The 13,010-nt window shown below is 42.6% G+C and overlaps 1 protein-coding gene across 3 annotated transcripts in view; it reads right to left on the bottom strand.

Annotated features, from left to right (window-relative positions):
• Positions 1 to 358: 358 nt before the first annotated feature.
• Positions 359 to 13,010, bottom strand: part of DYNLT1 (dynein light chain Tctex-type 1) — a 14,383-nt gene continuing 1,731 nt past the window's right edge. For 2 of the 3 annotated variants that reach the window (XM_018564439.1, XM_018564437.1), the window contains exons 2-5: positions 6,822 to 6,863; positions 6,471 to 6,594; positions 988 to 1,065; positions 359 to 737 (exon numbers count right to left, since the gene is read on the bottom strand). In XM_018564439.1, coding sequence (XP_018419941.1) covers positions 667 to 737; positions 988 to 1,065; positions 6,471 to 6,594; positions 6,822 to 6,863 — 315 coding nt within the window. In that variant the 3' untranslated portion in view covers positions 359 to 666. The remainder of the gene's footprint in view (positions 738 to 987; positions 1,066 to 6,470; positions 6,595 to 6,821; positions 6,864 to 13,010) is intronic. The other variant, XM_018564440.1, reaches the window with a different exon arrangement.

The raw sequence follows: 13,010 nt of genomic DNA, 5'->3' as shown, positions 1-13,010 counted from the left end.
TGTAAGCGATAGTTGTGCCATTCAATCTGACACTAAGACAGATTAGTTGGGATAAAAAGTTTTAATGATTATGGTATAATCCTAAAGGACTTAAACTTCCTCTTTATGTGCCCAAGTGGAAAATGGAAGACAAGCATTAGAAATAAGTAAAAATACTTGATAACACTCAGGGCCAAATTTTTTAGCTCTGTTAGTACCTGTTGTACAGTATCTTATGTCAAGGAAGTTGCAAGGACCTACCGTAAACTGTTAATGTACTTAAATTGCCCATAGTAGTAATAAATGTTAATTAGGGCATGTCTTTTGCAGCGGGGAACCCACTTACAGCAAACTAGTATCAAATAAACGAAAAATAAAATGTTTCCAACAATAATTTATTTAGTTCCTGTTAAAGTATGAAAAGATATCAGTTTATCAAATGTGTTAACTGAAGAAAGATTTATAGTGGCACTTGCAGGTTACAGCACCTTGAATTGATACATAGGCTCAAAGCCTTGAAAAGAAAGAAGACTGTGTTACTACTAATAATGTAGTGCAAGAGATTTTCATGAGTTAAAATGACAAAGACAAATATTAAACTTGAGGTGCTGGAAGGTGTGTACAAAAGAATGATAAAGTATAATGACAGAACAGTAACATTCTCAACAGCAAAGAAAAAAAAAAAACCTATATTGCAAGTCCAAAGGCACTGACTATACAGTACATAGTCTTGTTCTCCCATCTTACGGTGCAGCTTCCTGTAGAGAGAGGAAACAGGAAAATGACAAAATTACAGAAGTATCTCATACGAATACCATTCAGTACAGTCAGTGATCCATGCGTTCTGCTCACTACAGGGCAATGCTGACCACAGAAATGCAGCATTTTAAACCATAATGAATGAATTTAAACTAAACCTAGTATGTCTTATTCCACACACAGACTACTGCAGAAGCAGACCTTACTAACCAACGACATTTTACACAACAGGAAAAACAAAATCCTTACCATCGGTGGAGTTGTCCCAGAAACAAGAGCTTGCTGTGTGAAGTCCTGCACCATTCTTCTGCATGATTACACAGGTAACTGTCAATAAAAGGTATTCATTGAATAAAGTATTCTACAGAGAAACAATACAATTGCGGAAAAGGAAATTTCTTATGATCTTTACAAGAGTGGTTCACATTTTTTACTATTAGAAAATAAATACTGAGGCCTGCAGTTGTTCCTACAAAGCACAGTCAATTATCCTCATTAGCCACTAAGCTCCTTTCTACACGATACTAATCACATTTTACTGATGTGTACAATGGTATAGACCAGGGGTCAGCAACCCGCGGCTCCAGAGCCGCATGTGCAGTGCAACGGTGGAGCCCGAGCTTAACACAGTCAAGCGATCGAGCGTCTCTATAGACGCTCGATCGCTTGTATTAGCAGCTGTCACTGCCGTTGCCGGTCCCGAGATCCGCTGTGCCCGATGCGGCCAGGACCGGCACGGCTCTGTGACAGGAGATCAAAAGGGAGTTCAGTATACGAACTCCCTTTGATCTCCTCTCAGTCCCCGAATGCATTCAGTGTCACTCTCCAGCTAGAGAAGCTGATGAAGCAGATCTCTGCTTCATCAGCTTCTCTGGGGGTCCCTAGGTGACATTAGGGGTCTTGGAGACCCCTGACCCTGATGTCTCCATAAAGAGGACCTGTCATGTAAATTAGCTATCCCATAGGGGGCTTCCTAGCCCCCCCATGTAATAGCAATAAAAGTTGTGTGTAAAAAAAAAAAAAAGTAATACAAAAATTAAAGAATCATAAAAAAAAAAAGAAAGCATAAAAGAAAATTGAAAAAGAAAACATACACACACAGATACATACACATGCAGATATGCGTCAGGTGTGCCTACGTGCAAAAACGACGATTGCGCCTATTGTGCCGCACATGTTACATATCGCCGCAAAAGTCGGAGTGAGAGCAATAATTTTTTTTTTTTTTTTTACATTTATGGTACTTTTTTCATTATATAGTTTAAAAAAAATAACCCCCCCCCGTGGGGTCACAAAAGAAAGCTCTATCTGTCCCCAACATTTTTAACATAAATTGCAAGGCTATAGTCTGGTCATGCTGACTGGTGAAATTTTTGACTGACTGGTGAGACACCGTCAAATTTTTCAAGCCCTGCGCATGTGGTTCTTTCATCCCTCTGCTGTGGCTCCCTGTCCAGGGGCGGAACTACCACCAGGGCCTCCGTACGGGTGTAACTGCACACTTTGTGCTGCTATTTCATTTAATTAGAAAAGTGGATTAAATGGGAACGTTACACTGTAATATAATCTATTTCTCTGATGAAATGCTTACAGACAGGGCTGCTGTTCTATCAAAGTTTGTGACTAGGTTGGAATGTGTGACCAGTGACGTGGTCACACATTTCAATGTAAACCCTCCCAGTTTTTCGGCGGTGGAATGTGTAACCACCAATAGGTGAAGCATTCCAACGCTTTCTCAGCTCTTCCAGGGCAGATCGGCATCGCAAATCGTATGTGCAGGAGAACCGATCTGCCCTGGAACAGCTCTTAGGTCCTGAAATGTCACTTCTATCCGACTTTGCGAGTACGGTGGAATGTGAGATCGCACTCAGAGTCGGATAGAAGTGACATTTCAGGACCGAAACAGCTGTTCCAGGGCAGATCTGTTCTCCTGCACATACGATTTGCGATGCCGATCTGCCCTGGAACAGCTGAGAAAGCGTTGGAATGCTTGACATATTGACGGTCACACATTCCACTGCCAAAAAACTGGGAGGGATTACATTGAAATGCGTGACCACATCACCAGTCACACATTGTTACGTAGTCACAAACTGTGCTAGAACACCGACATCAGGGGGGGTACGGCCGGTACCCATGTGAGGGGTCTGGGCAGCCCGAGGGGCCTCTTACATGAGTATCAGCAGTACCAGGGGCGGCATGGCAGAGGTGACAGGGGAGGGGGTGGAGGAGGCCAGGCCCCAGCAGGTAAGAGGAGTTGGGAGGAGGTACAGGGAAGGGACCCCGGTGACCAGCCCACTTGAGGCCCTGCAGAGCCCACCATAGAGCATCTCAGATGGGCTGTGCAGGATCTATAGTGTGCTCTGCAGGGTCTCAGGTAAGCCCAGAGTCCAGCGCGTTACTAAGGCCCAGAGTCCAGTGCGTTACTAATCCCAGAGCGTTACTAAGGCCCAGAGTCCTTTGCGCTACTAAGGCCCCAGAGTCCATCGCGTTACTAAGGCCCCAGAGTCCAGCGCGGCACTAAGGCCCCAGAGTCCAGCGCGGCACTAAGGCCCCAGAGTCCAGCGCGGCACTAAGGCCCCAGAGTCCAGCGCGGCACTAAGGCCCCAGAGTCCAGCGCGGCACTAAGGCCCCAGAGTCCAGCGCGGCACTAAGGCCCCAGAGTCCAGCGCGGCACTAAGGCCCCAGAGTCCAGCGCGGCACTAAGGCCCCAGAGTCCAGCGCGGCACTAAGGCCCCAGAGTCCAGCGCGGCACTAAGGCCCCAGAGTCCAGCGCGGCACTAAGGCCCCAGAGTCCAGCGCGGCACTAAGGCCCCAGAGTCCAGCGCGGCACTAAGGCCCCAGAGTCCAGCGCGGCACTAAGGCCCCAGAGTCCAGCGCGGCACTAAGGCCCCAGAGTCCAGCGCGGCACTAAGGCCCCAGAGTCCAGCGCGGCACTAAGGCCCCAGAGTCCAGCGCGGCACTAAGGCCCCAGAGTCCAGCGCGGCACTAAGGCCCCAGAGTCCAGCGCGGCACTAAGGCCCCAGAGTCCAGCGCGGCACTAAGGCCCCAGAGTCCAGCGCGGCACTAAGGCCCCAGAGTCCAGCGCGGCACTAAGCCCAGAGTCCAGCGCGGCACTAAGCCCACATAGCATAAAGGTAAAAAACGATATATGACGTGTTATCTTCATTTTAGATGTCAAAAGGGTTTTGTGGCTCCCGATGTTTTCTTTTCTGTGGGAAACGGGTCCAAATGGCTCTTTGAGTGTTTAAGGTTGCTGACCCCTGGTATAGACTGACTGATAAAATATTACCTGGACACTTGACTCTAAGGCATGCATCCTGGGTATAGTAGGAGGAAGATTACAATACACACCATTACCCCGACTGCTATTTATTGCATGGAAACGTATACCTCAAAGATGGATATCTCCCACCTTTCCTACCTTTAATCTATGGATACAATCTGTCAATAGTGTCATTTACAAGGAAAAACGTACACATCAGCACGGGAATTGTCCACAAAAAAATGACACCTTGGGAAAGATGCTTGGAGAAACTAGGCCTAGTACCGTCACTCTTCATTTTACAAATAGTTGCATATTGTTAACAATAACTGAACCACCTGTAAAGCAGAAGCTAAGGGGGCAGCAACGTAACACAACATTTAGGCCAGTTTAGGCCAAAGACACTTTATTCCAACACAACAGGCGTGTTAATATTTTACAGTACAGGAGGTACTGTAGCAAAGATACTCAGTGTTATACAAATGATGTTTAATATCATTTGTATAACACCATTAGGATACAGCCGGATAGCCATTGGAAACGCGCGTTTCTTTTACCGCAAATCACGGTAAAAACGCGCGGCAAACTCGCATATTCCATACGCCTAGGTGTGAGCCCATCCTAACTAAAAAGTGTCGGTGATTTCAGCAAAGAACGCGGGACCGTTCAAGAAACTTTTGGACGATTTCTTAAGGGACCGTAATATACAGGGGTACAGGTACTCCTAGAATGAGATCCTAATAGGTTGGAATTGATGGTCTAATGTCTTTATTCAACCTCAAATACTATGTAACATCAAAAATTATCAGTGAAAGAATTGAACTTGGCAATTATAGCCTGTGAAAAACAATTCTAGGAGGATGAACCACAATGTAACTAGCAAAAAGATATTCTGTATCAGTTGTTAAGTGATACTTAATAACAGTTCCGAAATGTAATATCAGTGTGTGGGCGAGGGGGGTTGTGTTTTGTTTTTTTAGTTCATTTTTCTACAGATTTGTTTGGTTTTTTTTTATCTTTTACTGTTGGAGGGGCCTATGGGAAATATTAGGGGTCTAAAAAGACCCCTGACATCTCTCTTTTGAAATTCTTTTTCTGCACTAAATGATGCAGTGCGATGTGTTCGAACAACACATTGCAGCGCATGTGCATGACGTACACCACAATATGGTGCACGTGTATCTTATGTGTGTGTGTGGGGGAGGGTTTTGCTTTTTTTAATTTTTTTATTATTACTGTTGGGGGGCTTCGGGGGAATATTATTGGTCTAAACAGACAGCTGACATTTCCCTTTTGAAATTGAAAACGAAATTGAGGGCACAGAGTCCTCAATTTCTTTTTCTGCAGCCTCAGCACTCAATGAATGGGAAGCACTCAGTACAGAGGCTACCCATTCATTCAGAAAATGCGGATAGTAAAAATATTTCCTATCAAGCGGTCTCTGAATGGGGAGGAGCCTCTGTAGCGAGTGCTTCTCCCCATTGAGGAAAACATGAACAGGAAGTGATGTAAATCACATCCTGTTCATACATACTGGGGACACCCGGTGTTTGTAAATAACTGTCCCCAGTTATTTACAAACACCGGAGTGATCAGACAATCACTCCGGTATTTGCTCTGCACACAAGAGGATCGTTAAATAGGGACAGTAAGGGGAACAGCTAAAGCGACCATGAACTTACAGCAGAACTGTATAGCAGAATCTGTACCGCAGCGCTGAATACTGAAAAATGGCCTGGATGGGAAGGGGGTTTAACACCGCGGATGTCAACTGGTTAACAGGGCTTAGGCTGCATTGATAAATGAGGTGCAAATAAGGAGGAAAAAAAGTCATTTAATGAGATAGGACAGAAAACTGTCGCAAGTTCCTTGATAAATTCCCCCCTGTGTGTTATGTGTAGAGGGCTGCTGCAAACCATAAAAATCAAACCTTGCAGCATACCAGCCCCTACACAACACTCAAACTTCTGGGCACTGAGGGGGAAGGAGAGATGCGACCCCAGATATCAAGTGCCCTACTTGCATCCCTTCCCCTCTTTGCTACTTGCCCATTCACAAAATGCCTTGTATTTTTCTCAAAGAATACAAGGTGTTCTGTGATAGGAGGAAGAGAAGAGAGGGTGGGGATGTGACATCATTTTACATTGAATAAAATCAGCAGAACTATAACCACCGGGGTTTAAAGGTCTCAACATATCCATTCCTCTTCCCTTGTCTAGGTCCACCTACTGGCCTCTTCTATCCCTATGACACTGAACTGACATCACTGACTTTAATATAAGCAGTGCATAATAAGATTTAGGAAGAGTGCTGGAACTATACAAACAGGAGGTAGAGCAGGTTCAGTGAAACTACATGCACTCTACTGAAATAATCTATTTCCATGTGTTAACCTGTGGGCTTTGCCATATAAATGTACCATTGAAGAGAAGTTGTGCTTTAAAAAACACAGATATGAGACACATACCGATGTACTTGAATGGCTTGCCAAGTTTTGTCAGTTGGCTCAGTGTTTGCTCCACAACATTTGTAGTCCACTGATTGACTTTGTTGTGCTGATAAGCATTACCACCAATAGCACTTTCTATGGACTAAAAAGAAAAAACAAAAGCAGGAGTTACAAAACTTCAAAAGACTTTTAGGTTTCTTATAATGGAATTTTGCATCGAATACATTTCCTTTTTTCTTTACAAACCATTAGTATAAAAACAAATAGTATATATGTAATACAAATCCAAAGTAAAACATATGCACAGCCTTTACTTTTACATTAAAAAAAAAAAAAGCTTTTTTTTAAAAGTAATTTTACTACTCTTACCTCTTTGATGATGTTGCTTACTTCATCTACCACAAATGATGACTGAAAGAGAAAGAAAAAAAAATACTTTTAGAGAATTGTAAAGACATTATTCTATATACAATATGAAGATGTTATAAGTGCTAACCTTCAAACCTGGGTAACAGAGGCAAAGCTATTGCCACAAAAATGCTGCCTAAACCCTACATAGTCACTAGGGCCAACATCTCCCATTTTGTTCCTATTTTAAAAATAGGCCCTTGTTTTCCCCACTTCCTCCCATAACTATTCATATACAACATTTTAGGTCAAACTAAAAGCTCCTTAGAGAGACATCTACAGCCCATTTAAAGTCTACCTGAGCGCCACTTCTGTTGACCATTTAAAGAAAATGGAATCAGGCTTGAAGAACTGGGTTTAATGGTTTCCGTGGATCCTAAAGTACATGCAGAATACTCAGTTGCAGGCTCTACATAATCAAAGAACTAAGATGTATCTGATTTTTATCTCCTATGTACATAGTGTGTAGAGCGCCCATAAGGTATATTTTTTGTATAAGGACAAGTAGATTGGACCCCCGCTTTAGTCCTTGGACAAGTAGGTTTTTAAAAAAAAATTCCACACCCCTGAGAGCCCATCCCAAACAATGCAGGTGAACCTGAACGTTATGTTCCTTTGCTTACAGGTCTAGTTGTGAACAGTTTAAAGTCATCAGCTCATTCTAATACAATCAGGTAACAACATTACGGTAGCTCCATAGTAACGATAAACAGAGAATACTCGCTGTGTATGTATCCAAGACATTAATTCATCAAGATTAATGACAGTCATTTACTGTGCTGCATACTAGGGTTGCACAGAAACCAAGTACAGTACTCGGTACAAGTACAAGTAGAATGTGCCGATACTTTTGAGCTCCAAGACTAGACTAGAGAAAAATTCAAAAGTTAGGAGGCAGCTGTCATTTGTAAGGAGCACACGGAGCTCCTGGGATTTGTACATCTCCGTTTTAATGTATGATTTTGTTTTTATAAATATAAATAAAGGGATGCACAGATAACAGTTTTGTGAGTACGAGTACTGGTACTTGCCGAGTACTTACAAGTACGAGTACTGAATCATTTTTGTTTATTGTCATGTGACAGTTTTTCTTAAAAACAATGCAGACTAATGATTTCAGGACAGTGGTGGAGTGCCAGAGCTATGTCCCAGCTGCAACCGCTGCAACCCTGGTAGTTCATGAAAATGCCAAGTATCTGCACTGGTACTCGAAAAGTATCTGTGCATCCCTACTGCATACAATTCCCCAGGTGAAATCAAACTTTTTTTAACGGTATATTAAAAAAAATTATAAATGCACACAGTTAAAAAGGAAAAATGTGCATTGGTTATCTTTTTGCTTCACAGCCAGTAAAGCATTGCAACTGCAAACAGTGGATTGCAGGTACAGTGGTTTGGCTCCTGCAGACTTTTCCTGCCGTCAGTAACCGGGACGAGAGCAAGTGTCAATGGACTACAAGTGCAGTGACGTCCCCACATTTGTATTCCATTGAGGACTACAATTCCTTCTGCTGCGGTACAGGCGGGACTTCTAGTTTCTCCTGTCAAAGGATCAGTGAGTAAATGAAAGAAGGAATGAAGGATGCAGTCATGCCAGATTTAAAAACTAGCAGCAACCTTAGCAGAGGTGGGGACGATGTCAGCACAGTTCATAGCTTGTGAGGGTTTCAGGTAATAGCCTATTCCCAGCCCTTACACTGATATGGCAAAGATTGAATACATTGTATGAGATTTCATCTACAGCTCATTATGTACCCTGCTTTTCACTAAAACCTCTAGGCTGATGTGGTCCTGTTTCCACTTTCTAACCACAGCTGGCCAAACCAGTTTGGACATTTTTACATGTACCAATAAATCACACAGAACACAATGTAATAGAACCTTTCAACGAATGTTTGGTTTTTGTGTACATTAGTGGATTCTACACTGAAACTATTTTTTTTCCGTACACAAATATAGATAACTACATATACTCTTTTACATTGAATAGTTTACATTTCTGTGCAGTAATAACAGGTTTTATATTCAATTACAATTTTTTAGGAACAGCCTGGGATGTAGACATTCAAATACTTTACTTTAGGCTCCATTTAAACCTAACAATCAGCATAGCCAGGCAACTTAGAGGCTTTTTTTTGTTTTAAGGGTTTTGTAGTACATGAGTAGATTTGTGCGTTTTTGGCCCCACAGACTTTAGGGCTTGTTCACACAATTTTCTGGTGCAGATCTGCAGACGCGGTGCTATGCATGCAGTGCGTTTTTACCGCATTCCAGTAAAAAATAAAAAAGTGGGGCTGTCAGTATGTTAGCTGCAGTGCGATCAGTGCGTTTTCGTTGCGTTTGACGCGTTCGTGCATTTCCAGACCGGACAAAATGGGACATGCAGTATTTTCTCTGTCCGGACCGGACTGCGCACATGAGAACTGTAGCCCATAAAACACATACATTGGCATTTTGGGTGCAGGAGCGCACAGTTCTGGTCCGGACACAATCCGGATGTCGTGTGAACAAGCCCTGAAACAGGAATGCCTGTGCGTCTGCCATTTGCTTCACTTGTGTGACCCTGTTCAATAAACATCTGAAAGGGATTCTCTCGTTTAAATGCTCTGGGATTAAAGAAAAGTTTCATTTAACCAGGAAAACACTCGCCATTTATACAACGGATAACTCAGAGTGCTGCATTCTCTCCTGATACCCATAGTCTGTAAACACTAATATAAAACAAAAAGGAGTCACCCAATAAACTGTCTTTGCTACTTAATGGTGTCCCCTGATGTTTTCAATGGGCACAACAGTCACATTTTAAATAAAACCGAACAATATAACAATCAAGAACCAAACAGAATGGTTCTCAATCACAGTGATCGCTGGAAGTTTGTTTGAAAGTTAGATTCCAAACAAACATTTCTGTCAAAAGATGTCATTGTGTCCCTCTACGTATGCACCTACCAGAGAGAATAATATACAGTGTTGAGGTGCCCATAAACCTTACGATTATCGGCCGATTTTCGTATGCGATCTCGTTTTTGTCCGATATCCGTAAGATTGATGGGCAGTGTATAGCCGCAAATACCGTACAATCGATTTACTTTCGACTATCCAGCAGGTTAGAAAACTTTGGTCAATCGTATGATTTTCTTAAGGTTGGTGGCGCATCCGTACGTCAAAATTTGTACGATTAACACTGCTCATGCACAAACGAAGATATGTGCGGTCGATTACTGCAATTCGTCCGGGTGTTTTTTTTACAAGCCGATTGAACCTTGTGACAAATCGGGGCAGGATGGGGCCGCCGTATGAAAATCGTACGACGGTTCGATCATTGGACGAAAAGTTTCACCCGATAATCACAAGGTGTATGGGCAGCTTTAGATGATTTAAATACAGTTAATAGCTTCCCCTATATTACCAATTCCCATTATATTTATTCCTAGGCAGGTAGAAATTGTTTTACCTAGAACACAATTAGTGTAAGTTAGTAAAGTGGGTAGGATCATTCATTATTTAAAGCTGATCTCCAGGGCGAGGAGCTGTAGATGCTGCAACCTAGCAGGTGTCATCAGACATTTACAATTGTAGAAGAGAAGACCAGGTGAAACCTTATAAAGCAAGGGGAGGGAGAGGGATCTATAGATTATCATATAGATCTATATATATATCTATATATAGATTTCTAGATAGGCAGAGCCAGCTGTCACTCACGCAGCTGGGCGGATCCAGACATAATTGTCGGGATCCGCTTTAGCTGCGGCGTCTCAGTATACCGCAAGCTGAAGCTCAGTATAGCTGAAGCTCAGTATACCGCGAGCTGCAGCTCGCAGTATACTGAGCTTGGGGTGATGGGAGGACGTTACCCTTAGGAGAACTATGGGGAAAAGCCCTGACCCCATAGTTCTCCTTTAATCACTGATAACACTTAACTGATGAACAGTAAAAACGTTTTAATCGTCGCCTATGGGCGTATTTTGCGATTTTTTTTTTTGCGGACGCACGCAATTTAATGCTTGACATGTTTGGTGTCCATTTACCCGACGTGACCCTGACTTTTATGTTTTACTAAAAATATGGGTAAGAATAAATGTTTTATAACATAACGTAGGGAAACTTTTTTGTTTTTTTTTACATTTATGGCACTTTTTAAATTATATAGTAAAAAAAAAAAAAATACCCCCCGTGGTGATTATATACCTCCAAAAGAAAGCTCTATCTCTCCCCAAACTTTTTTAACATAAATTGCAAGTCTATAGTCCGTTTGACTGACTGGTGAGACACTATCAAATTTTTCAAGCCCTGGATATATATCTTAAAGTGAATCCATGCCCAAACTACGCACACTAAAGATTCATATATTATAAAACAAGTCTCATTCACCTCTGTAGCTCTAGGCTTTGTGAAGAAATTAATCTCTAAAGCTCACAACAAAAGAACTAAAATGTTAGCTGTTTCTCTATTATTCCTATTGCACACAACCATTCATTACTATTGGATGGCTGCACACAACAGATGTGTATGCTGAGTGCGGAAATATGGCCATAATTTAGGTTATAAGGCTGCATGCACCTGTGTGGCCCAAGCTTTTAAGGTGCCCATACACCTTACAATTATCTGCAGATTTTCTGTGGTCAGATGGAAAAAGTGCAGCAGATTGGCCCAGGTGGAGATTACTCCATACACACAGTTAAGTGTAGATGGAGGAATCTGTTGCACCTTTTCCATCTGACCACAGAAAATCTACAGATAATTGTAAGGTGTATGGCCAGCTTTAGAAACTGACTTTAGGGTCTTTGCTGTGACCTTTAAGGTAGTTTGAGAATGAATTACTTCAGAGTACATGCAGCTGAACAAAGTCAGGGATAAGTTGACACTATTTGACAGCTGGTTTGCAACGGCCGCACACAAAAATGTTTTTTTTTAGCATGAAGATGGTGTTTGCTGGTGGCGGCGGGGCCTTCAGTTGTTCAGTTGCAAAGCAATGTTTACTTTTTATTAATAACTTTATTGGCTGTGTACAGAGTGGACATGCCATTCAGGTGTGCTGCGCTTCAGTGGCCTCCGATGGCATCTAGTGCGCTTTAGAAAATTTTGCATGCCCGGAATTTTCTGTACCATCTAAACTGCACATCACACCAGTATTGTAGTGTGAACGGGATGCTTGGAAGACAATTGTTTTTGTGTGCCCCTACGGTGACTGGCCTTAATCCAGTGCGGAAAAACGCCAGTCACCGCAACTGGAGTGAATGAGCCCTTACTGCTTGTTAAGAATACATAAATAATTCTACCCAATAGCTTGGGCATAGGTGCAGCTTTAATGGTCATTGCTGGTCCAATGCGGTGCTTTACATGCATTGAATTAAGGCAGACCATTTATTTGAATGGGCTGCCAATGCACCAAAACAGGTTGAAGATTGGACCATGACAATTTTCTTTCTGATGCAGCACACCACAACACATGGTAGTGCTTTACCTATGATGTGGTGTAGTGCAGGGAATGTGTGTAGCATTTGGACGAATAAGCCCCTATAGAGGGTGAAAGGAGTCAGTCAAAGAAGAAGAGTCTTACTCACTTGTTCTAATAAAGCAGTTTGGAAGCAGAGTGTAATATGGGTGTGAAGCCTGGTCAGTCTGCTTCTTATTTATACTCATGAGGAGATGAGACCTGGAGAAGGCCTGGCACCCATGAGGATGGTTACTGGGATAGATCATGTGAAAGTTGCTGCATTGGTGTGTTATCTTAGTGTGTTGGTATGCATTTAAAAGCAAAGTTTACCTTTCTGACCATGTTTCATGTAACACCTATATTTAAGGTGTCTCATTTTTTTTCTAAAACGTGAAATTTTCCTTTAAAAATAAATAGCACTGCAATGCACTAGTACAATGGATAGGTCTGAATAGGTCTTAAGTACGGCCTCTCACCTACATGTGAATGCACAGGTTACTGCAACACACAGTACTGCATCAAGAACGTTCGTATTTTGCAGAGCCATTCATTTTTGCAGTCACTGGCACCAATGCTGTGGGGTTATTATTGCAACCACATACACCAGCGCTGGGGGGGTCATCATTGAGGCCACTGACACCAACGCTGGGGGGGGGTCATCATTCCAGCCACTGACACCAACGCTGGGGGGCATCCTTTCAGTCACTGACCCC

This window comes from Nanorana parkeri, unplaced genomic scaffold (genome assembly GCF_000935625.1).
Source record: "Nanorana parkeri isolate BGI_ZX_2015 unplaced genomic scaffold, ASM93562v1 scaffold750, whole genome shotgun sequence".
NCBI lineage: Eukaryota > Metazoa > Chordata > Amphibia > Anura > Dicroglossidae > Nanorana > Nanorana parkeri.
Note: the sequence above shows the minus strand (reverse complement) of the source record. Positions and strands in the feature narration are given on the sequence as shown.